This window comes from Podarcis bocagei, assembly GCF_964188305.1.
Source record: "Podarcis bocagei genome assembly, chromosome: 10".
NCBI classification, from domain to species: Eukaryota; Metazoa; Chordata; class Lepidosauria; order Squamata; family Lacertidae; genus Podarcis; species Podarcis bocagei.
Window position 1 is genome coordinate 5,171,538 of NC_138135.1, and position 23,874 is coordinate 5,195,411.

General features: G+C 45.4%; 2 protein-coding genes across 3 annotated transcripts in view; both read right to left on the reverse strand.

Annotated features, from left to right (window-relative positions):
- Window positions 1-20,084, reverse strand: part of LOC308595735 (uncharacterized protein) — a 40,603-nt gene extending 20,519 nt beyond the window's left edge. The window contains exons 1-2 of one of the 2 annotated variants that reach the window (XM_081210408.1): window positions 19,886-20,084; window positions 9,393-9,515 (exon numbers count right to left, since the gene is read on the reverse strand). The gene's annotated coding sequence lies outside the window, so the exon portion shown is untranslated. The remainder of the gene's footprint in view (window positions 1-9,392; window positions 9,516-19,885) is intronic. The other variant, XM_081210407.1, reaches the window with a different exon arrangement.
- Window positions 1-23,874, reverse strand: part of LOC308596854 (uncharacterized protein) — a gene marked incomplete at its 3' end in the record, with an annotated part of 40,124 nt that overhangs the window by 10,031 nt on the left and 6,219 nt on the right. Inside the window, exon 3 of the mRNA XM_081212161.1 lies at window positions 6,555-8,061. Coding sequence (XP_081068287.1) covers window positions 6,555-7,878 — 1,324 coding nt within the window. The 5' untranslated portion in view covers window positions 7,879-8,061. The remainder of the gene's footprint in view (window positions 1-6,554; window positions 8,062-23,874) is intronic.

The window sequence follows — 23,874 nt, forward strand, 5'->3', positions numbered from 1 at the left end:
ATAACTTTTCTGCAGGGTTCCCTCCGCAGCACAGAAGGATGGGGGGAGGGAGGAACACATAGTAATAAATGAGCACTCCTGTGAATGGAGAGAAGCAGAAAGTGGAGTCCCCTATAGATCAGTATTGGGACCTGTGGCTTTTCAACCTGTTCATAAATGATCAGGAGTTAGGCATGAGCAAAGTTTGCTGTTGACAGTAAATTGTCCAGGAGTGTTCAAACAAAGACAGAATACAAGGAGCTCCAAAAAGAGCTCCAAACGGGGATTGGGCTGAAAATACAGTTCATTGTCAACAAGATTAAAGTGATGCATGTTGGGGGGAGGCAGGGAAACACCCTCTTAATATCATGTGCAGGATCATGGGGTCTGAACCGGGTTTCTCTGTGTGCTCTAGGAGACCAGGGGAGAGGGGAGCTGGTCACAGCAGGGGGGGCGTCTCCCTGGATGCTTCAGCAGCCGGCCTCCTTTGGGTCTTCTGGCCCCGTTCTGCTCCCTTTTCTCCCTCTTTCTGCTCATTGTCATCCCACCACCAGCCCCCAAGCTCTAAGCCTTCTTCCCTTGTGGGTCCCCCAGCTGGTGCCTCGCCCCCGCCCCCGCAATCAGCCAGTCCATGACAGCAAAAGCAGCCAGAGCAGTAAAACCAAATTTTGCACTCACAGCTGTCCATGGAGGTGCAGGTCAATTCTGTGTCCTGGGCAGTTGATGTGTGGGGAAGCACAATTCACCCCAGAACTTTTCCGCAGAGTTCCCTCTGCAGCACAGAAGGATCGGAGGAGGGAGGAACACATAGTAATAAACGGAGACTCCGATAAATGGAGAGAAGAAAGTGGAGTCCCCTATAGATCAGTAATGGGACCCATGGCTTTTCAACTTGTTCATAAATGATCTAGAGTTAGGAGTGAGCAAGGAGGGGGCAAAGTTTGCTGATGGCAGTAAATTGTCCAGAGTTGTTGAAACAGAGACAGATTGCAAGGAGCTCCAAAAAGAGCTCTCCAAACGGGGTGATTGTCAATGAATACAGTTCATTGTCAACGAGATTAAAGTGAGGCATGTTGGGGGGCAGGGAAACACCCTCTTAATATCATGTGCAGGATCATGGGGTCTGAACTGGGTTTCTCTGTGTGCTCTAGGAGACCAGGGGAGAGGGGAGCTGGTCGCAGCAGGAGGGGGGGGGGTCTCCCTGGATGCTTCAGCAGCTGGTCTCCTCTGGGTCTCCTGCCCCCCTCCTCCCTCTGAGCCTGAACCGCTCTCTGTCCCAGCCTCTTCCTGCTCACCAAACCCTGTTTCCTCCTCAGCTTGCAACACCTCCTCTCCCGTTCTGCTCCCTTTTCTCCCTCTATCTGCTCATCGCCATCCCACCACCAGTCCCCAGGATCTGAGCCTTCTTCCCTTTTGTGTTCCCCCAGACTGGTGTCTCCCCCCCCCCTGCACCCCTCCAGTCCATGACAGCAACAGCAGCAACAAGAGTAAAATCAGTAGGATAGCAATATGCACTGTGGTCCTCTGGCAGGAAGACTCCCTAGCAGCATGATTGACTGATAACTTCTGGGACTATGGAAAAATATTATCCCCCCCAAACCCCAGAATAAGCAGTAGCTTTGGGGTTCCCCTAAGTGGTTCATGAGTGAAGATGGGCCCGCCAGGAGACTTTCCTGGTACCTGCAACCCATCGTTTCCCCTCTTGCAGTTAGGCTTCGGGGGGCGGGAATCTCCCATTAAATTTTAAGTTTTCTTCAGAACGTGCAGGGGGCAGGGAAGAGGTTCTGTTGAATAAGTAATGTTTGGAGATCATGTGGGGGGGGTGACAGAGTTTGGTGCAAAAACCAGTCACACACAGATGCACCCGTCTTGCATGCTTGAGTAGAGCAACACCAGGGCATGAGCTAAGTAGCAGCAGGGTAGGGGCCACATGTAGAGCCAGTCCCACACTGACGTCAAAAACACACACAGAGGCAGCAGGACTTCTTCAGTAATAGTTTACTGAGCTTTCAAAGCCTACAGTTCTCACTGGGTCCCCAGTGAGGCACAAAACTTAGCTCCTGAGAGCAAATCCCGTTTCAGCAGTAAAAAAAATACAGCACACAGGATGTCTAAGTCAGGCACACACACTGGCAATAGGGAGCAAGCGAGGAAAGAGGCTGGAAGGACACAGGACAATGGAGGTGTGTCTTTCGCTTCCTCAGCAACTCAGCATATTCAGGGGCTTCACAAAGAAAAGCTTTCTGCTGGCATCTTCCAGGCAAACATGCAACACAAAAACATACGCTGTGATCTGTGGTGTATTGCCATATCAGGTTGTTGTTGTTTTTTTAAAAAAATCATTTTATAACACAAATAAAGAACACAAACAGAAATACAAACAAATTATTGTCATATCCTTATTTTCCTAATCATTAAGTGGGCTTCCCCAAGTCCCACCCATCTGATTTTCATTTTACTTCATCTTTAGCAATTTACATATATCATCGTTTCTAACAATATTTTTTTATATCACACTTAAAATAACTTCACATTTTATCACTTACAAATAATACTCTTTTAAAATACACTATCTTCTACTTCTAAGCCTATAGCCTCTATCCACTTCCAAAGCTATTCTAAGATTTAAATATTAACATATTTTTTCAAATATTCCTTAAACTTCTAATCTTCTTCCACCATCTCTTCTCTCTGGTGTCAGTGTCTCCCGGTCAGTTCGGCAAGTTCCATATAGTCCATCATCTTCATCTGCCCTGCTTTGATAGTTGGTTATTCTTGTTTCTTCCAATTCTTCGCTAGCAATATTCACGTAGCTGTTGTGGCATACAGAAAAAAAATAACATCCTTTTTGGGGGATTTCACCCCCCCCAAAGTACCAAGTAAAAAGGCTTCTGGTTTTTTAATAAATGTGTTTTTCAACACTTTTTTCAGTTCATTATAAATCCTTTCCCAGAAGTCTTTTACCTTGGGGCACATCCACCACATGTGGTAAAAGGTTCCTTCTTTTTCTCTGCATTTCCAGCATTTATTATAATGAGTATGATACATTTTTGCTAACTTCACTGGTGTTAAATACCATCTATACATCATTTTCACCAATTTTTCTCTTAATACTTTACAAGCTGTAAATTTGATTCCTTTTTCCCACAATTTCTCCCAATCTAACCATCATGATATTGTGCCCCACATCCCTGGCCCATTCAATCATTACAGATTTCACTTGTTCATCTTTTGTACGCCATTCCAGCAATAAATTGTACATCTTAGATAGGTTTTTTGTTTTTGTATCTAATAATTCCATTTCCTGTTTGGATTTCTCTCTTTGAAAAGCAATTTTCTTATCCATTTTAAACACTTCATTTATCTGGATGTACTGGAACCAATCATCTAATTTATTTTTCAACGGATCATAAGATTTTAATCTAAATTGGTCCCCTACTTCCATCAGAATATCATTATACTTCAATCACATATCTTTCATATTCTTTTTTTAAAATAATTTTTATTAAGTTTTCCATTTAACAATCCAATCATATCACATTAATTATTCCAAATTATACCAATACATATCATAAAGTCCAAATATTTTGCCAAATTATAATTTTTTGTTGGGGGTTCCCATGCTTCGAGTTCAGTCGGGTCCAATAATCTTATATTTCTGCTGCTTTTAGTGTTCACCAGTCCCATCTTTGGATCTTCCTGTTGTTTTCCTTTTTCTTCTTAATAGCCTCTGAGTTGTTTCCACAGACGAATTAAAGTAAGCTATATTATGCTTCTGTGTGAACTTTGTAAGGCTCTCTCTTTTTTAAAAGCTGGTAAGTCTTTTGTTTGCAATAAATCCTCACATGCTGATCCAAAAGTCCTGCTCGGGCGGCAGACGCCATCTTTTTCAGTTCCGATGAAATAAAATCTAGGTGTTTGCCCATTAATTTTCCCAGGCATGTTGCACCATAAATTAGCCTTTCCAGGGAAGATTTGCCAAGTTGAACTTAGAATGCAAACATCATCATCATCATCATCATCATCATCATAATTTATTATTTGTACCCCGCCCATCTGGCTGTGTTTCCCCAGCCACTCTGGGCGGCTTCCATAGAAACAAAAAATACACTAAAATATCACACATTAAAAACTTCCCTGAACAGGGCTGCCTTAAGATGTCTTCTGAATGTCAGGTAGTTGTTTATTGCTTTGACATCTGAAAGGAGGGCATTCCACAGGGCGGGCGCCACCACCAAGAAGGCCCTCTGCCTGGTTCCCTGTAGCTTTGCTTCTCGCAATGAGGGAACCGCCAGAAGGCCCTCGGCGCTGGACCTCAGCGTCCGGGCAGAACGATGGGGGTGGAGACGCTCCTTCAGATATACTGGACCAAGGCCGCTTAGAGCTTTGAAGGTCAGCACCAACACTTTAAATTGTGCTCGGAAACGTACTGGGAGCCAATGTAGATCTTTCAAGACCGGTGTTATGTGGTCTCTGCGGCCGCTCCCAGTCACCAGTCTAGCTGCCGCGTTCTGGATTAGTTGTAGTTTCTGGGTCACCTTCAAAGGTAGCCCCACGTAGAGTGCATTGCAGTGGACCAAGCAAGAGATAACTAGAGCATGCACCACTCTGGCGAGGCAGTCCGCGGGCAGATTGGGTCTCAGCCTGCGTACCAGATGGAGCTGGTAAACTGCTGCTCTGGGTGCAGATTTGACCTGTGCTTCCATGGACAGCTGTGAGTCCAAAATGACTCCCACGCTGTGTACTTGGTCCTTCAGGGGCAGTTACCCCATTCAGGACCAGGGAATCCTCCACACCTGCCCGCCTCCTGTCCCCCCCCCAAAACAGTACTTCTGTCTTGTCAGGATTCAACCTCAATCTGTTAGCCGCCATCCATCCTCCAACCACCTCCAGGCACTCACACAGGACCTTCACTGCCTTCACTGGTTCTGATTTGAAAGAGAGGTAGAGCTGGGTATCATCCGCATACTGATGAACACCCAGCCCAAATCCCCTGATGATCTCGCCCAGCGGCTTCATGTAGATGTTGAAAAGCATGGGGGAGAGGACAGAACCCTGGGGCACCCCACAAGTGAGAGCCCAGGGGTCTGACCACTCATCCCCACCCACCACTTTCTGGACACGGCCCAGGAGGAAGGAGCAGAACCACTGTATGACAGTGCCCCCAGCTCCCAGCCCCTCAAGACGGTTCAGAAGGATGTTATGGTCGATGGTATCAAACGCTGCTGAGAGATCCAGCAGAACTAGGAAACAGCTCTCACCTTTGTCCCTAGCCCGCCAGAGATCATCAACCAGTGCGACCAAGGCAGTTTCAGTCCCATGATGAGGCCTGAATCCCGACTGGAAGGGATCCAAATGGTCCGCTTCTTCCAGGCGTGCCTGGAGTTGTTCAGCAACCACTCGCTCAATCACCTTGCCCAAGAATGGTAAATTTGAGACTGGGCGATAGTTGGCCAAATTGGCTGGGTCTAAAGATGTTTTTTAAAGAAGCGGTTTAATGACCGCCTCTTTCAGCGGGAAGGCTCCCTCACAGAGGGAAGCATTCACCACCCCGCAGAGCCCATCGCCCACAAACAGAAAAACGAACGATAGAAACAAATTCTTGTCATATCCTTATTTTCCTATACATTGTGAAGTGGGCTTCCCCACTTATCTGATTTTCATTTTACTTGTTTACTTGTTTTTTAAGGGTTCTCGTGATGCGTCAGGGAGTGGTCTGAAGCGGAGTATTGGGGAATCCATTCTCAGGCAGATCAGCTTTCCTGGGAGCTGGAGGGGGGGAATTGACCCTCCTCTTTTCCAGTGGTCTCAGAAGCAGGGAGAGACACCGATACAGAGCAGATTAGACAGGAGTTACCTAGCTGAGAGATAAGGACAAGAGAAACAGACTCAGCTGGCCCTGAAGCAGGAATACGGATTTCTTCGGAGATCATTGCTGGGAAGAAGAGTGGACTCTGAGAGGAACATGAACCACACTCCATACATCTAAATGCTGTGCATCCTGTGCATGAGTCTGTTGATTTAGAACTGGACCTATACAGTGGTGCCCCGCAAGACGAATGCCTCGCAAAACGAAAAACTCGCTAGACAAAAGAGATTTCCGTTTTTGAGGTGCTTCGCAAAACGAATTTCCCTATGGGCTTGCTTCGCAAGACGAAAATGTCTTGCGAGTTCTAAGCCGCTAATAGCGCTAATCCGCTAACCGCCGTGCTTCGCAAGACGAAAAAAACCGCAAGACGAAGAGAGTCACGGAACGGATTAATTTCGTCTTGCGAGGCACCACTGTACCTCTCACTAACTTCATTACATTCATATGGTTTGTCTCTTGTGTGAGTTTGTTAATGTAAATCAAGGGTCCCACTCTGATTGAAGCTCCTTCCAGAGGACAAACATTTAAATGGCTTCTCCGATGTGGGTCTGCTGATGTTTTCTAAAACTTCCACTGTGCCTGAAGCTCTTTCCACACTCAATGCATTTAAATGGTTTCTCCCCTGTGTGAGTCCGTTGATGTCTTCTAAGGGTTTGATTGAAACTAAAGCACTTTCCACATTCCATACATTCATATGGTTTTTCACCCGTGTGAGTACGCTGGTGTAATTTAAGGTTTGTATTCACACTAAAGCTCTTTCCACACTCCATGCATTTATATGGTTTCTCCCGTGTGTGAATCCGTTGATGTATTCTAAGGCTTCCATTATCAGTAAAGCTCTTTCCACACTCCATACATTTATATGGTTTCTCCCCTGTGTGAGTTCGCTGGTGTATATTGAGGTGTCCACTCTGACTGAAGCTCTTTCCACATTCCATACATTTATATGGTTTCTCCCCTGCATGAATCCGCTGGTGTAATTTAAGGTCTCCATTCTGACTGAAGAACTTTCCACACTCCAGACATTCAAATGGTTTCTCCCCTGTGTGAATCCGTTGATGTATTCTAAGGTTTCCATTTCGACTAAAGCTCTTTCCACACTCCATACATTTATATGGTTTCTCCCCTGTGTGAATCCGTTGATGTATTCTAAGGCTTCCATTATTACTAAAGCTGTTTCCACACTCCATACATTTATATGGTTTCTCCCCTGTGTGAGTTCGCTGGTGTATATTGAGGCCTCCACTCTGACTGAAGCTCTTTCCACATTCCATACATTTATATGGTTTCTCCCCTGCATGAATCCGCTGGTGTGATTTAAGGTCTCCATTCTGACTGAAGAACTTTCCGCACTCCAGGCATTCAAATGGTTTCTCCCCTGTGTGAATCCGTTGATGTATTCTAAGGCTTCCATTTCGACTAAAGCTCTTTCCACACTCCATACATTTATATGGTTTCTCCCCTGTGTGAATCCGTTGATGTATTCTAAGGCTTCCATTATTACTAAAGCTGTTTCCACACTCCGTACATTTATATGGTTTCTCCCCTGTGTGAGTTCGCTGGTGTAATTTAAGGTCTCCATTCTGACTGAAGCTCTTTCCGCACTCCATACATTTATGTGGTTTCTCCCCTTTGTGAATCCGTTGATGTATTCTAAGGTTTCCATTATCAGTAAAGCTCTTTCCACACTCCATACATTTATATGGTTTCTCCCCTGTGTGAATCCGTTGATGTATTCTAAGGTTTCCATTATCAGTAAAGCTCTTTCCACACTCCATACATTTATATGGTTTCTCCCCTGTGTGAGTCCTCTGATGTGTTCTAAGTGTATCACTCCAACTGAAGCTCTTTCCACAATCCAGACATTTAAAAGGTATTTTCCCTGTGTGAAACTGTTGATGTAAACTTAAGTGTCCATGTTGAGTGAAGTTCTTCCCACACTCCCTGCATTGGAATCCTTTCTTGCCTATGTGAATCCACTGATGTGTTCTACGTTTTCCACTATCTGTGAAACTTTTCCCACACTCCATACCTTTAAATGGTTTCTCCCCTTCTTGAGATCACTGATGTGAGCTATGTGTGCTCATTCAGTGAAGCATATTCCACATTTCACACATTTTAATGTCTATACCTAATGAAACAAAAGTGCCCCATCCCTCAGAATTCTGAATGTCTTCTCCATCACCTTCTTCAAAGTGGGAGGAAAGGAAATCCTGTTTGGGTTTCAAGGAAGAGAAGAAAGGGGAAGAGAACACATCAAGCGCCATTAGCACCTTCTCTTATTTCAGCTTCTCCTACATTCCCCTGCCTCCTACCCATGTTCCCAGTTTTGAGGAAACGAAGATGCAATGTCACCAAATGATAGTAATGCATTAGTAACCTTTCATAATCCTCAGTCATCGTTAATAAAGCAGCATGATCTTGGAAAACAGCCTTTTCAAATCAATTGTTTCCTCAAAGGAAAGCCAGCTGATCTCTTTCCATGAAAAGGCCCTCTCTTTCCCTGGTTCATCATTCCTTTGGACATTCCCCATCCTCTGCATCATAATCCTCCATCCACCTCTAGATCTTTATGAGTCACCTGCACAGTCCCAATGGCCTCAAGAGGTCCATATGAACCATTTTGTGAGACTCAGGTCTTCATCTTTTCCAGGGACTGTGGTCTGGGTCAGTCAGAGAATTAGTGACAAGGCTTGGTGCTTGGGGTCAACTGAATGGGTGCTCAGGGAAGCTCCTGTTCTTGGAGATGGACCTCTGTCTACATGCCTCACATTGCATGGAGAGAGCAGGAGAAGCAGAAGGAAAGCAGCTGGCAAATGGGAAACACCCCCCATTGCTCCTTATAATAATGATGTGCTGCCTGATCTTGTGCCCGTCTCCTGACACAGGACTATCCTAATCTGGCACTGAAAAAGCTGGATATTAAAGGCAAATGGATAACTGTACTTAGTGGAAATTTCATCTTTGAATATGTAGTACTGATTCATTAACAACCTGAAATAGTGTTATTTCTTGAGATATTAATTTATTCCTGATCTGTCTTAAATATTATAATTATAGGATGCCTTGGGTGTTGAATGGTTTCTTTAAATGTAAAGGTTCATCATTGTTCCACCCGATGTGTATGTCTTTAAGGGGCCAGAAAAAGGGCCAGAGCAAAATAACGAGACCCAGCTTTACAGCTGTGAAACATAGCAGGTGCTGCTGAGTTGTACTGATTAAGGTGTGTCGGCATTTGGGTGTAGTATATAAGGAGCAGCACCAAGCTCTCCCATTACCCTGGGGGATGGGTTGGTGGTTGTGTCTGGTTTGTTGTTGATGTTTGTAGTGTAAATGGAGTTTTTGTGATTAAAACCTTGTTTGTTATTTTTGAGTCCCTTTTTAATGCATGGTCTCCCCAGCAAGCTCTCTGCAGCGCTACCATACTGCAAATAGCCAACATTGGGGTGTTAGGGGAGCAGTAGTACTTTTGTTGAAGGAAATGTAGTCTACCTTCTGGAGTAATTTTTCCACCATTGGTCCCCACCCTCCACTCAGCTCTCACCTGTGGCTTCCAGAAGCTGTCAGCATGCAAAATGGGCCACAATCCCAGGAACGGCTTCAACCGGCCGGCTAAACCAGGTGAGGATACCTGATGGGTCTCAAATCCTTGGCGGACTGGGGAATTCTGGAAAACAGAAGTGCTATTTACATCATAGATCACTGTAAAGTTATTCAAAATATTTGTCTTTTGAAGAAAAGACCACCAATTATCCAATGGCCCCTTCAAAGCTAATGAACGTCTTGTGCCTGGAGCTTTTGTGGGCTGCAGGACCAGGAAAGCTTCTGCCACCATTATCCTTCCAATTGGGATTCAGGCCTCATCATGGGATGGAAACTGCCCTGGTTGCACTGCTTGATGATCTCCGATGGGCTAGAGACCAAGGGGAAAGCTGTTTCCTGGTTCTGCTGGATCTCTCAGTGGCTTTGGAGACCTTTGACCATGGTATCCTACTGGACCCTCTAGGGGAGCTGGAGGCTCTGCTATGCAGTGGTTCCCCTCCTTCCTCCTGGGCCATATCCAGAAAGTGGTGTTGGGGGATGAGTGTTCTGACCCTGGGCTCTCACTTGTGGGGTGCCTCAGGGCTCCTTCCTCTCCCCATGCTTTTTAATATCTATATGAAGACACTGGGAGAGATCTTCACGGGGTTTGGGCTGGGTGTTCCCCAGTATGTGGATGATAGCAAGCTCTGCCTCTCTTTTAAATTGGAACCAGTGAAGGCAGTGACGGTCCTGTGTGAGTTTCTGGAGGCAGTTAGAGGATGGATGGTGGCTAACAGATTGAGGCTGAATCTTGACAAGGCAGAAATACTGTCCGAGGGCGAAAGGGGGCAGGCAGGTGTGGGAGACTCCCTAGACCCGATGGGGGTAACTGCCCCAAAAGGACCAGGTGCACAACCTGGGGGTCATTTTGGACTCACAGCTGTCCATGTAGGCACAGGTAAATTCTGTGTCCAGGGCAGCTGTCTGCCAGTTCCATCTGGTATGCAGGATGAGACCCTACCTGACCGCAGACTGTCTCTCCAGAGTGGTGCATGCTCTGGTGATCTCCCGCTTGGACTACTGTCATGTGCTACATGGGGCTACCTTTGGAGGTGACTCATAAACTGCAACTAATCCAGAATGCGGCAGTGACTTCCGGTCGGCGCCATCGGTTAATGGCGGATTTCCCTCCGAGCTCCGGAGGGAGTCTGCTTTGCGAGTTCGAGTCCTGCCGCTACGGCGAAGCGGGGGCCCTCAAAAATTACAGGCGCGGAAGCCTGTAAACAAGGAGACTCGGTGGGCACCATTGCGCCCCCCCGAAATCGCAAGGGAGCCTTTTTAAAGGCGCCGGAACGGCAGCGGGGGTGAAGCGCGGTGTTGAGAGTCGTCACCCAGCTGAAGCGAAGCGGCATCGCCATAGCTGGAGAGGACCGATTCCTTCCTGAAATTTGGATTACAAATTAAAACCTGTGAGTAGGACTGAAAACTAATTTGGGATTTACAATTACCTCAAAGAATTTTGGCTGAAAACGGGATTGGTTTTAAAGCAAGGAAGTCAGCCTTTCCCGGACTGCAAAAAGCATACAGCAAAGAAGGTTAAAAGCTGCAACCTTTGAAAGAACTTAAAGAACTAAGTGAACTAGACATTGGCCTTAAAATTCCCCCTTTTGGCTGGCAGGAGCAAAAGGGGGTTGAATTTGTGTTTTAAACCTGCTGGAAAAGGGGTTTAAAAATTTTTTACCGCTGTGTCAAATACCCCTGAAACAGACTGCCTAAGTGAGGATGCCGGAAAGAGAACTGTCAGTGAGTTAAATGGTTATTTGGAAAGCTACTTTGTTTTTAAGTTATTGGGCTCTGGAGAGTTACTAAATTACTGGCCTGCTAAACTCTGAAAATACAGGAAACTGTTGCAATTGGCTTTCTGAAAACTCTAGGGGGATTGATTATAAGACATTTTGTTTTAGAACTTTTGGAAACTTTCCCCCCCTAGAGGACATTGTGGTAATTGTTGCAAATTGGATTGTAACTATCAAGGCAGTGGAAATTTCCTTTTAAAAACAATTTACAGACGTGAGAGTGACCTTGGCTGGGACATGAGTGGTGCACCAGAAGAGACAACAACTAGATCTGGTAGACCATACAAGACAAAATCTTTACAACCGCGTAGAGTTTCAGCTTCAGGCATCCCAGTGGCACCAGCTGCAACTGGCCAGATACAAACAACAATGACATCAGATGCTGTGACACAAGCTTTAGTCAAAATAAATGAGTCTTTGGAATCTCTGACAAAGCAGGGAGCGGAAAACAGCAAAAAATTGACAGAGCTCTCAATAAAACTTGATCAGAATACACAAAGTGCTAATGAATTAGGGAAAAGAGTGACTTCTAATACAGAATCTATTAATAAAATTTTAGAGGACTCTGCCAATATACGCAAAATTGCAGAAGAAGCTAAAGTTTCTGCTGAGGAGGCCAAAGTCTCTGCAGATGCCACCCAGGAAAAAATAGTACCAGTTTGCAAAAAGTTAGAAGATCATGCATTAGCCCTGTCCATGCTTGAATTGCAGAGGAAGGAAAGGAACTTAAGATTGAGAGCAGTCCCTGAAAGCGAAAGAGACAATTTGGCGGACTTCCTTTCTAAAGAATTTTCAGATTTTTGGCAACAGGAGCTGGAGAAGGAAGAAATTAAGATAGTGACTGCCTTCAGATTGGGCAGAGCGCAAGGCAGGAAAAAGCCAAGGGATTGCCTGATAACCTTAAGATCAAAAGAGGAAAGATATAAAATACTGAATTTGCATTACCAAAGAACCCTCGAGATTGAAGATTCTTTTGTGGAGATTTTTAAAGATATACCAAAACAGATTTTGGACGTAAGAACACAATATAAAGAGTTGGTCGGTCTACTGAGAAAGAATGAAATACCTTTCAGGTGGGAATTCCCTCAAGGTCTATCCTTTAAATTTAAAGGTGGGAAAATCAGGATAAGATCAGTTCAAGACAGAGACCAATTTTTGAATGATTACGGGGAAGATCTCCTGAAAGGAGCAGTGGGAGTGGAATTAACATCAGAGTCAAAAGAAGCAACAGACATCTTAAATTTGACGTTTGGACTTAAATCACCGACAGAAGAAGAACAGCTACTCGGAGCAACAGGAGGCAAATAGTTTCAAGATGGCTCTGCAACTTTTAAGCTGGAATTGTAATGGTCTGAACCTCCCTCGAAAGAGAAGAAATGTGTTTCACTTATTGAAAAAAGAACATTTGGACTTGATTTGTCTACAGGAAACCCATGTGACAAGATTGCATAGGAAACTACTCATCAACAAGAGATTAGGCCAAGAATTTATTTCATCAGATAAAGTTAAGAAAAGAGGAGTGGTAATCTATGCAAAGGAAAAACTTTCCCCGAAATTTATGTTTAAAGATGAACAAGGGAGATATTTGGCAATTGAAATTCAAGCCCAAGGTGAAATTTTTTTGATATTAGGGATTTATGCACCCAATGAAGGGAAGTCAGAATTCTTTAAGAAGTTGCATGAGACATTATTGGACTATTTGGATTATAATCTAATTATGATGGGAGACATGAATGGAGTAGGATCTACAAATATGGACAAAGCACAAAGACAGGTAATTTCCAAAGATGGGAGATTACCAAAGACCTTTTTTGAAATGACTGAAAACATGGACTTGATTGATATTTGGAGAACAAAGAACCCTCTCTCAAGAGAGGGTACTTTCTTTTCTGAAGCTATGATGACCTGGACTAGAATCGACCAAATTTGGATTACTAGTGGGATGGCTCCAAAGATTAAGAAAGTGGAAATCTGCCCAAAGACTTGCTCCGACCATAATGCCATAAAGATGGAGATGAAATTTACAACAGCTGGTTCATTTAGATGGAGGATGAATGACACCCTATTTAGAGATGAGGAGACCCTCACTTGTGGGGTGCCTCAGGGTTCCGTCCTCTCCCCCATGCTTTTTAACATCTATATGAAGCCGCTGGGAGAGATCATCAGGGGGTTTGGACTGGGGGTCCATCAATATGCAGATGATACCCAGCTCTACCTCTCTTTCAAATCAGAACCAGTGAAGGCGGTGAAGGTCCTGTGTGAGTGCCTGGAGGTGGTTGGAGGATGGATGGCGGCTAATGGATTGAAGTTGAATCCTGACAAGACAGAAGTACTGTTTTGGGGGGACAGGGGGCGGGCTGGTGTGGAGGACTCCCTGGTCCTGAATAGGGTAACTGTGCCCCTGAAGGACCAGGTGCGTAGCCTGGGAGTCATTTTGGACTCACAGCTGTCCATGGAGGCGCAGGTCAATTCTGTATCCAGGGCAGCTGTCTACCAACTCCACCTGGTACGCAGACTGAGACCCTACCTGCCCGCGGACTGTCTGGCCAGAGTGGTGCATGATCTAGTTAACTCCCGCTTGGACTACTGCAATGCGCTCTACGTGGGGCTACCTTTGAAGGTGACTCGGAAACTACAGCTAATCCAGAATGCGGCAGCTAGACTGGTGACTGGGGGCGGCCGCCGAGACCACATAACACCGGTCTTGAAAGACCTACATTGGCTCCCAGTACGTTTCCGAGCACAATTCAAAGTGCTGGTGTTGACCTTTAAAGCCCTAAACGGCTTCGGCCCAGTATACCTGAAGGAGCGTCTCCACCCCCATCGTTCTGCCTGGACACTGAGGTCCAGCGCCGAGGGCCTTCTGGCGGTTCCCTCATTGCGAGAAGCAAAGCTACAGGGAACCAGGCAGAGGGCCTTTTTGGTGGTGGCACCCGCCCTGTGGAATGCCCTCCCATCGGATGTCAAGGTGATGGACAATTACCTGACATTCAGAAGACATCTTAAGGCAGCCCTATTCAGGGAAGCTTTTAATGTATGATATTTTAGTGTTTTTTGGTTTCTGTGGAAGCTGCCCAGAGTGGCTGGGGAAACCCAGCCAGATGGGTGGGGTACAAATAATAAATTATTATTATTATTATTATTATTATTATTATTATCCACAAAAAGGCCAAAAAAACTTTGAAGGACTATTTTGAAATAAATCTTAAAACAGATGTGGAAAAAAGAGTAATCTGGGACGCAAGTAAAGCTGTGATGCGAGGATTCCTAATACAACAAAATTCAATAAAAAAGAGAAACTAAAATGAAAAGAAGGTCAAGATTCTGGAAAAGATAAAAGAAGGAGAGAAGAAACTGAGATCTAAACCAAAGTCCCAGGAGATTCTGAGAGAGATTAAGCTACATCAGACACAATATATGGAATTGACGAATCAAGAGATTGAATGGAAGATTAAACAAATGAGACAAAAGACATTTGAATCTGCAGATAAATGTGGCAAACTTCTAGCTTGGCAATTGAAGAAAAGACAGAAATTGAATACGATTACAAGCCTAGAAGTGGATGGAAAGAATATATACAAACCTAATGAGATTAGAAATTGCTTTCTGAGATATTTTAAAAAATTATACTCACAAGGGCCGCAGAAGGAAGAAGATATAGATGAGTTTCTCAAGCAATATGGATTACAAAAAATCTCTTACCCAAAGTAAAGTGGATCTAAACCAGAAAATAACAGAACAAGAGATAGAGGGTGCCATCCAAAACATGCAACTGGGCAAATCTCCAGGACCAGATGGGTTGACTTCCAGATATTACAAAGCTTTGAAGGAGTGGTTGGTACAACCGTTAAAGGAAGTCTGCAATGAGATTTTGGAGGGGAAAAGGGCACCAGAATCGTGGAAAGAAGCGTATATTACACTCATACCAAAAACAGAGACTGAAAAGACTCAGCTTAAGAACTACCGCCCTATATCATTACTTAATGTGGATTACAAAATTTTTGCAGACATTTTGGCAAAAAGATTGAAAAGAGTGCTGATGGAAGAGATTCATAAGGACCAAGCAGGCTTTCTCCCAAAAAGACATTTGTCAGATAATGTGAGGAACATAATAGACATTTTGGAATTATTAGAGGTGAACATAAACACTAAAGCAGTTTTGATATTTGTGGACGCAGAGAAAGCCTTTGACAATATCTCTTGGAGTTTTATGAAGAAGAATATTCACGGGATGGGGGTAGGCCAAGGATTTGAGAATGGTATGGGTGCAATATATTCTGAACAAAAGGCTAAGCTGATTGTAAATAATGTGATAACTGAAGAATTTAAAATAGAAAAAAGGACACGACAGGGGTGCCCAATCTCCCCATTACTTTTTATATCAGTTCTGGAGGTGTTGCTAAATATGATTAGAGATGACCAGCTGGTTAAAGGGATACAGGTCGGAGCTAAACAGTACAAGTTAAGGGCCTTCGCAGATGATTTAGTACTTACTTTACAAGAGCCAGACACTAGTACAAAAAGGGTTTTAGAGTTAATTCAAGAATTTGGTCGTTGCCGGATTTAAATTGAACAAACAAAAGACTAAGGTTTTGGGGGGAAAATTAACAGTCATGGAAAGGGAGAAGTTCCAGAATGAAACAGGCTTGACGGTGGTTAAGAAGGTGAAATATCTAGGGGTTCATATGACATCTAAGAATTTGAATTTGTTTAAAGATAATTATGAGAAATGTTGGTCAGAAGTTAAAAAGGATCTAGAAATATGGTCAAATTTGAAGCTTTCAATGTTAGGCCGAATTGCAGCTATAAAGATGAATGTATTGCCTAGAATGTTATTTTTGTTTCAAACATTGCAAATTCTTGACAAGATGGACTGTTTCAAGAGGTGGCAGAAGAACATTTCGAAATTTGTCCGGCAGGGCAAAAAGCCCAGAATAAAATTTAAGATATTAACGGACGCAAAAGAAAGAGGGGGATTTGCCCTGCCGGACTTAAAATTGTATTATGAATCAGCAGCGTTCTGCTGGATGAAAGAGTGGATGCTCCTCGAGAATACAGATATCTTGGATTTAGAAGGTTTTAATAATGCATTTGGATGGCATGCATATTTATGGTATGACAAAGCTAAGGTGCATAAGGCCTTTAAAAATCACATTGTTAGAAAAGCACTATATAATGTTTGGACTAGATATAAAGACTTGATGGAAAACAAAACTCTTAGATGGTTGTCGCCTTTGGAGGCTAAAGCTGTGAAAAAACTCAATATGGAGGCCAAATGGCCAAAGTATTGGGAAATTTTGGAACAAGAGGGTGATAAATTGAAACTACAGAGTGATGAGAAATTGAAAACTAAAGTACGAGATTGGATCCATTATTATCAAATAATGGAGGTTTATAAACAAGACAGGAAAATTGGCTTCCAGGTGGAGAAATCAAAATTAGAAACAGAACTGTTAGAACACAATGCTAAGAATTTGTCAAGAATGTACAACTTGTTGCTGAAATGGAATACACAAGATGAAACAGTTAAATCAGCTATGATTAAGTGGGCACAGGATATTGGTCATAATATTATGTTTGCTGACTGGGAACAGTTGTGGACCACCGGTTTAAAATTTACGGCATGTAATGCCTTAAAAGAAAATATTATGAAAATGATCTATAGGTGGTACATGACCCCAGTCAAGCTAGCAAAAATCTATCATTTGCCTGACAATAAGTGTTGGAAGTGTAAAAAAACTGAAGGTACTTTCTATCACCTTTGGTGGACGTGCCCGAAGATAAAGGTTTTCTGGGAAATGATATATAATGAAATGAAAAAGGTACTTAAATGTACTTTCCCTAAGAAACCAGAGGCCTTTCTTTTGGGCATTGTCGGCCAATTGGTGTTAAAGAAAGACAGAACTTTTTTTATGTATGCTACTACAGCAGCAAGAATACTCATCGCAAAGCATTGGAAGACTCAAGATCTACCCACTCTGGAAGAATGGCAGATGAAGGTGATAGACTATATGGCACTGGCTGAAATGACCGGCAGAATTCGTGAACAGGGGAAAGAGACGACGGATGAAGATTGGAAAAAATTTAAAATTTATCTTAAGAAATATTATAAAATTGATGAATGCTAAAATGTTGAGGTTTTAGAAAAAAAGGAGATTACAGCGGCAAAAGATTAAGTAAAAGAAAAGAATAAATAAGGGACAAATTTGATAAAAATAAGTTTAGGATTTGCTGAAATAATTTTGGAAATTGGGATGTAGAAAGGGGAGGTTTGGGGGAGTCGGAGAAGTGAGGTTTATGAAAAAGATACAAAATTATACATGTTTGTTTGTTTCTTTATTTGTTTGTATTGTCTATAAAAAATTTTGTAAAACCAATAAAAAATATTTTTTTTAAAAAAAAAAACAGAATGCGGCAGCTGGACAACAGAATAGGAGCAGCCGCTGAGACAACATAACACCAGTCCGAACGGATCTTCACTGATTTCCAGTACATTTCTGAGCACGATTCACATTGTTGGTGCTGACCTTTAAATTGCCTCGGTTGCATTTTTCAGGCATAGATTCCTGTTTTGCCTTCAGTCACAAATTTATTTCCTGAAGGATTTTTTGCTGTCTCTGAGCTTTTTTCCCTACTCTGCTAATTGTATGTCGGACTTGCTGTGGAGATCATTGTGGAGCAGCAAGATCATTGACCTAAAGCCCTACAGCCTCACTCTCTATAGACCTGAAGGAGCGTCTCCACCCCCATCGCTCAGTCTGTACATTGAGGTCCTCCTTCGAGGGTCTTCTGCTGGTTCAACACACCCCATGAGAAGCGAAGTTACAGGGAAGCAGGCAGAGGGCAAGGAAATGGACTACTGCCATGTGCTACATGGGGCTACCTTTGGAGGTGACTCGTAAACTGCAACTAATCCAGAATGCGGCAGCTGGACAACAGAATGGGAGCAGCCGCTGAGACAACATAACACCAGTCCGAAAGGATCTTCACTGACTCCCAGTACATTTCTGAGCACAATTCACATTGTTGGTGATGACCTTTAATTTGTCTCCACCCCCATCGCTCAGTCTGTACACTGAGGTCCTCCTTCAAGGGTCTTCTGCTGGTTGAACCCCCCCCCCATGAGAAGCGAAGTTACAGGGAAGCAGGCAGAGGGCAAGGAAATGGGCAACTATCTGACATTTAGAAGACAGCTGAAGGCAGCCCTGTATCGGGAAGTTTTTAATGTCTGATGTTTTACTGTCTTTTATATGTACTGTAAGCTGCCCAGAATGGCTGGGAAACCCAGCCAGATTGGCAGCATATAAATACTACAATCGTTCTTATTATATTGTTATTGTTTTGTAGTTATTTTGGAATTTGTACTGCAATATCAGCTAACGAAATGTTATGGGTGGAGAGAATCACAGGGCTGCTGTAAACTGTAATCCCACCCATAACTTGTCATTCACATACAGTCTGTAAATTTGGGGAGGTCGCACACCTCACTTGTGCTAATACTGGCAGTCTTTGGCCTGTATAGGCACACCTTGTATGTAGAGCCTCCAGCCACAGGCACTGTCGATCATGAAAATGTCTCCTTTGACTGGGAAGAATCTTGTCAGTCACTCTGACACTACCTTCAAAGAATACGAGGAACAGAAATGCTTTTGAGGTGCAACTTCTATATGAATCCTGCGAGGCATTCCATGGACTCTGCACCCCTGTTTCTGATGACAGATGTACATTTCCCTCATCCTCAATGAAGTAGGCATTGGAAAAGACAATAAAAATGGAATGCTGAGAGAGAGGAAAAGGTTTCTGGCTGCTTCCTGGTGGGATTGCGGAAACAGAGAATGGCTTCTGAAAAGGGCTCTCCCCTCCCCTCTTCCTCTCGGGATTTGAACCGCTGTGTCTGGACAGGGCAGGTGTTTATGTGGTGGGAAGAGCATGGAGCTTGCTGGAAGGAAGGGGTGGGGGGACTGGACCCCACACTTTCCAGGGATCCCTCTCTGGTCGCCTTGAAGGGGTAGCCGATTCCTGGGCGGGAGGGAAAAGGCAAGGCGGCCCCTCCGGAGATTCCCCGCGTCCGCCACGCGGACCTATCTGTAACCTTTGCTTTGTACTTGTGTTAACCAATCAGCAACAAGCACATATGTGGCAATGCTGTAATATTCAATAAAAGGGACTCCCCGAGACATGCTCGAGAGGATGCCTCCCATCTATGATACCACCACTCGTCTGTGGTTTATGTCAACCCAACACGGACCTCTCCCTACAGACTGGTCTTCCTTTCTCTCATTGCTGCCCTTCCCTGCCCCACGGATGCTCCCCCCGACTTCCTCGACCCCCTCCCTCTTTCATTGAGTCTCCCCTGCACCCAGAGGCTGCCTTGGGGCGCCCCATCTCTCCATTCAGAGCACCCCCCCAACACGAGCCACACGGGGCGTCCCTCGCGCCCGTTAACCCATTCATGGCCCGCCTTTCTCCATGCAGATCCCACAGGGCCCCAGGGATGCCTGTGCGGGGGAAACGGGGCAAGGAGGCCTTCGTGGGGACCCCCTGGGTGGGGGTCCCATGTCCGCCGCTGCCAAGGCGCCTAAGGGGCCCACGAAATATGCTTTGGGAACTGGCGGGGGTCTCTGGGTCCTTTTCTCCCCTCCCCCCGCAACCCCATTACCTCTTTGTCCTCGCTCCCGATTCTCCTTTCCTTTCCTGCAATATCCACGGGGGTGGGGTGTCCTCTCCTGTTGCCCCTCCTCCCCTTTCCGAAAGCGCGCGTCCCTAGAGCTACGGCGCAAATCAGCAATCCGGCGCAGAAGAGCCACTTCCGGGAGAAGCAGGCAGTTTGGGAGAGGGACTCACCCCCCCCCCCATTCCCGGAACAGAGGTCGGATGGCGAGGAGGAGGAGCAACATATTGGGGAGGGGATTTGGGGTTGTGGGGGCGGGGTGAGAGGAGGATGTGCCGGGAGGGGAGGGAAGGAATTGAGAGGGGGCGGGGAGGAAGGTTATTCCCTTCCCGTTTTCCTCCTGTAGATCAGGAGAGCGGGGGAGGGGCTGATCCTGGCAATCCAATTACAAATTGGGGTCCCCCACCCCACAATGTTTACATTGCAAAATCCTTCCCTCGCCCACCCCACGCCTTGAGCCGTGCGCCCGTGCTTTAGGAATTGGTGCTCTTCAAACCAGGAAGGGGGGACAGTTATACGACTCCCCCAAAACCCCAAGTCCCCACCACAGGCTCTGACTAAGGCCAGGACAATGACCGTGGACACAGACACCTTCCATGCACAACAGCAAAGAGACTTAGAAAAGCAGCCTATACAACTGTAGCAAGAAGCGGATACCATGAATCGTACCTTGTCCTCCGAGTATCCAATATAGAAAACTGTAGAAACGTCCGTTAATCGCCCCAATTCAACGGTTTGATCGATTTCCTGGTTCCCACGACTAATGACTCCTCTGGAATTCGGGGATCTCGGGCTCCCCCTGACTCCATAATCCCTTAGGAGGCAGGAGGCGATCGGGCAGCACATGCCCCAGGCAGAAATCCATCGGATTATGGATTATTCTGGTACTTTGGGGGAAAGGTGTGGGAAACTGGGGCTGTTGACAAGGGGTGGGTGATTGGTCCATGTTTCTGAATGCCAAAGACTCCTACTTTGTGACAAATTTGTGATGCATCAAAGATGCTGTGGAAAAATGTATTGTGGGAAATGGGGAGAAGATGCAACCATCTTCTCGGGGTTCCTACTCTTGGTGTGTTTGAACCTTGTTGCAACAAATAAAGATCAGGTCAACTGACCTCCGTTTGCTTCTTTAACTTGGCTGGAGACTCCTTCTTTTGCTGACCGGAGGGACCCCCGGGGAGTGGCACCCTTACGAACTGGGCAGCGGAGTAAATCAGCACCCCGGGATATTTTCCTTCTCAACTCTGTCCCACCTGAGCCTCACCCCCTTACCTAAAAGCCAGACACAACACAATGTGACAGGATTGTGACTCCTGCCCTCAGCAAACAAAATAAGACCCCCCCCCAGAGCAAAGCAACCCCGGGATGCTGTGTCCCCCAATCCTTGACATGAAAAGGGGAGGGGTTTGGGAAACCTTCCGGGAGCAGGCGGGGAGGGGGCTGCCCAGGCTCCAGAAGCTCCTTCTCAGTTATTCCTCCCCACCCCCTCCTCCTGCCTCTCCTCCTTTCCTACAGCTTCTTCACTTGTGGGGAAGCTGTGTTCCTTGCACAGGGGCCCCTTGGGCCTGATCCTGCAGGGCTTACCTGGCATTCCTCCAGATGCAGGTGTGCCCTCCTTTCTCCTTCAAGGTGAACAGGGTTTCCCAAATTTGGGTCTCCAGCTGTTTTCGGACTACAGCTGCCATCACCCCTAGCTAGCAAGACCAGTGGTCAGGGATGATGGTGGAAAAGATCGTAAAACAGCTCCTTCTCCTTATGGGATGCACGAGGAGCCCGTCTAGGAAACAGTCGGTCTCCCAAAAGTCAGAGAAACTAACAGAGACCAACCAAAGTAACGCTGGCTCAAAGCGGCTGCTATGCCTGATCTTTTATTAAGGTAAGAAAGGTAAAGGACCCCTGGACGGTTAACTCCAGTCAAAGATGACTATGGGGTTGCAGTTCTCATCTCGCTTTCAGGCTGAGGGAACTGGCGTTTGTCCAGACAGCTTCCTGGTCATGTGGCCTGCAAGACTAAACCACTTCTGGTGCATGACAGAAACCAGAGCGCACAGAAACACCGTTTACCTTCCCGCCACCTATTTATCTACTTGCACTGGTGTGCTTTCAGACTGCTAGGTTGGCAGGAGCCGGAGCAGAGCAACGGGAGCTCGCCCCGTCGCGGAATTCAAACTGCCAACCTTCTGATCAGCAAGACCATGAGGCACTGTGGTTTAGACCACAGCGCCACCCCCCCCCCGATCTTTTATTAATAGACCTTCTGCAGCAGGGTCTGAAGCCACTCACGCAGGAGGAAGGGGGGAACTCTGAACAAAAGAAAGACGATACTTTTATAAATTTCCACCCCACCGTTTCCCACCCTTGTAGATCTGTCATGGAGGACGTCAGGAAGGAGGTGCCGCAGGGTGAGGTTACAGGTGAGGATCGTTTGTGAAGTGGATGGTGATAGTGACATTATTCATGTGTTTGCAAAGTACCTGGTGCTGGGGTCTGGGCTGCACCCATTCTGTTAATGGCTGTCCCTTTTGTGATGCTGCAGGAATGGACAGAGGAAACAGCATTGGAAGCAACAAGCAGTGCATGTATGGGCGTTCACAGTTCCCACTGTTGTGCTAAGATGTGTGGAATGTGATCCATCAGAAGCAGTACAAGTCAATCTGTACAAGTCAATCTGAGACAGATTGAATTGTATAATAGTGAGAGGCTCACACGAGCCTGCAACCAGTTATCTGCTGTGCATGTAAAAAGGGGAATGCGCTCTGCTTCATAAAGGAAATTGCTGCCGCAAGTTTGGAAGGATATTAACAAACAATATATCCTCTATATACTGTAGACCCAGTAGACGGCAGTGTGGAGTTGTCTATACTGGGTCTGTCATGACAGCAACAGTTACACTTTGTTCCATGTATTTTGTACAAAGTTTTACAAAGTCTGTTTCAGTAGCACATTCAAAGCATTACACTGTACGTTTGTGGTATCAACATGACCACGTTAGAGGCAAGGCTTTACACTTTTGGGACTATAATGTATATCTTTTCTTAATAACAATCACAGAAACATAACAGAGAATCCGCCTCCTTTTCCATAGACAGTACATCAATGGGAATTCTAGTCAGGCTTTCGAGGTGGCTCTGGCAAGTGAGCCCAGCTGCATGTGACAAGGGTGGGGAGGAATTCCTTCCTGTCAATCAGCTTTGAGTATAGGGGTGAGTCACCCTATTCCTCTGGCAGGAGTGATAGTGGGGCTTCCTTGCCCGCTTCCATTCAGCTCTGCCATCCCCAAATGGCAAGTCTCCTTCAGCCCTTGTGGGAGGGGACAGGCTGGAAGCTGAAGGGCTTCCCTTGGAGTAGACTTTGCTTCGCTGTCTGTTGACCTCAATCTCTGTATTTTTAATGTTCTGTTGGGTACCTGCAGCTCCTCATTCTCCCTCTTGCAATAAGGCTTGGGGGACTATCTTTACCTTTCCACCTGAGCGGTACCTATTTATCTACTTGCACTTTGACATGCTTTCGAACTGCTAGGTTAGCAGGAGCAAGGACCGAGTAATCGGAGATCACCCTGTCATGGGGATTCAAACCACGGACCTATGGTTTAACCCACAGCGCCACCCGCGTCCCTGTCAAAAGGTACTTTATATCTAAAATTATTCTCACTATTGTGAGACATTACCTTCATTTAAAGAAATACAGCACACAAGTACACGTACCAGCAGAAGGGAGCAAGGGAGGCAAGAGGCTGGAACGACACAGGGCAATGTGTTTTGTCAGGGAATGGTCTGAAGCCGAATATTGGGGAATCCATTCTCAAGGAGATCAGCTTTCCTCAGAAGAAGAGATGGAGGGGGAGAAACGGCCCCCCTCGTTTCCAGTGGTCTCAGAAGCAGGGAGAGACACAGACACAGAGCAGATTAGACAGGAGTTAACCAGTTTGAGATAATGGCAACACTCAGCTGGGCCCTGAAGCCGGAAGCCGGATCTCC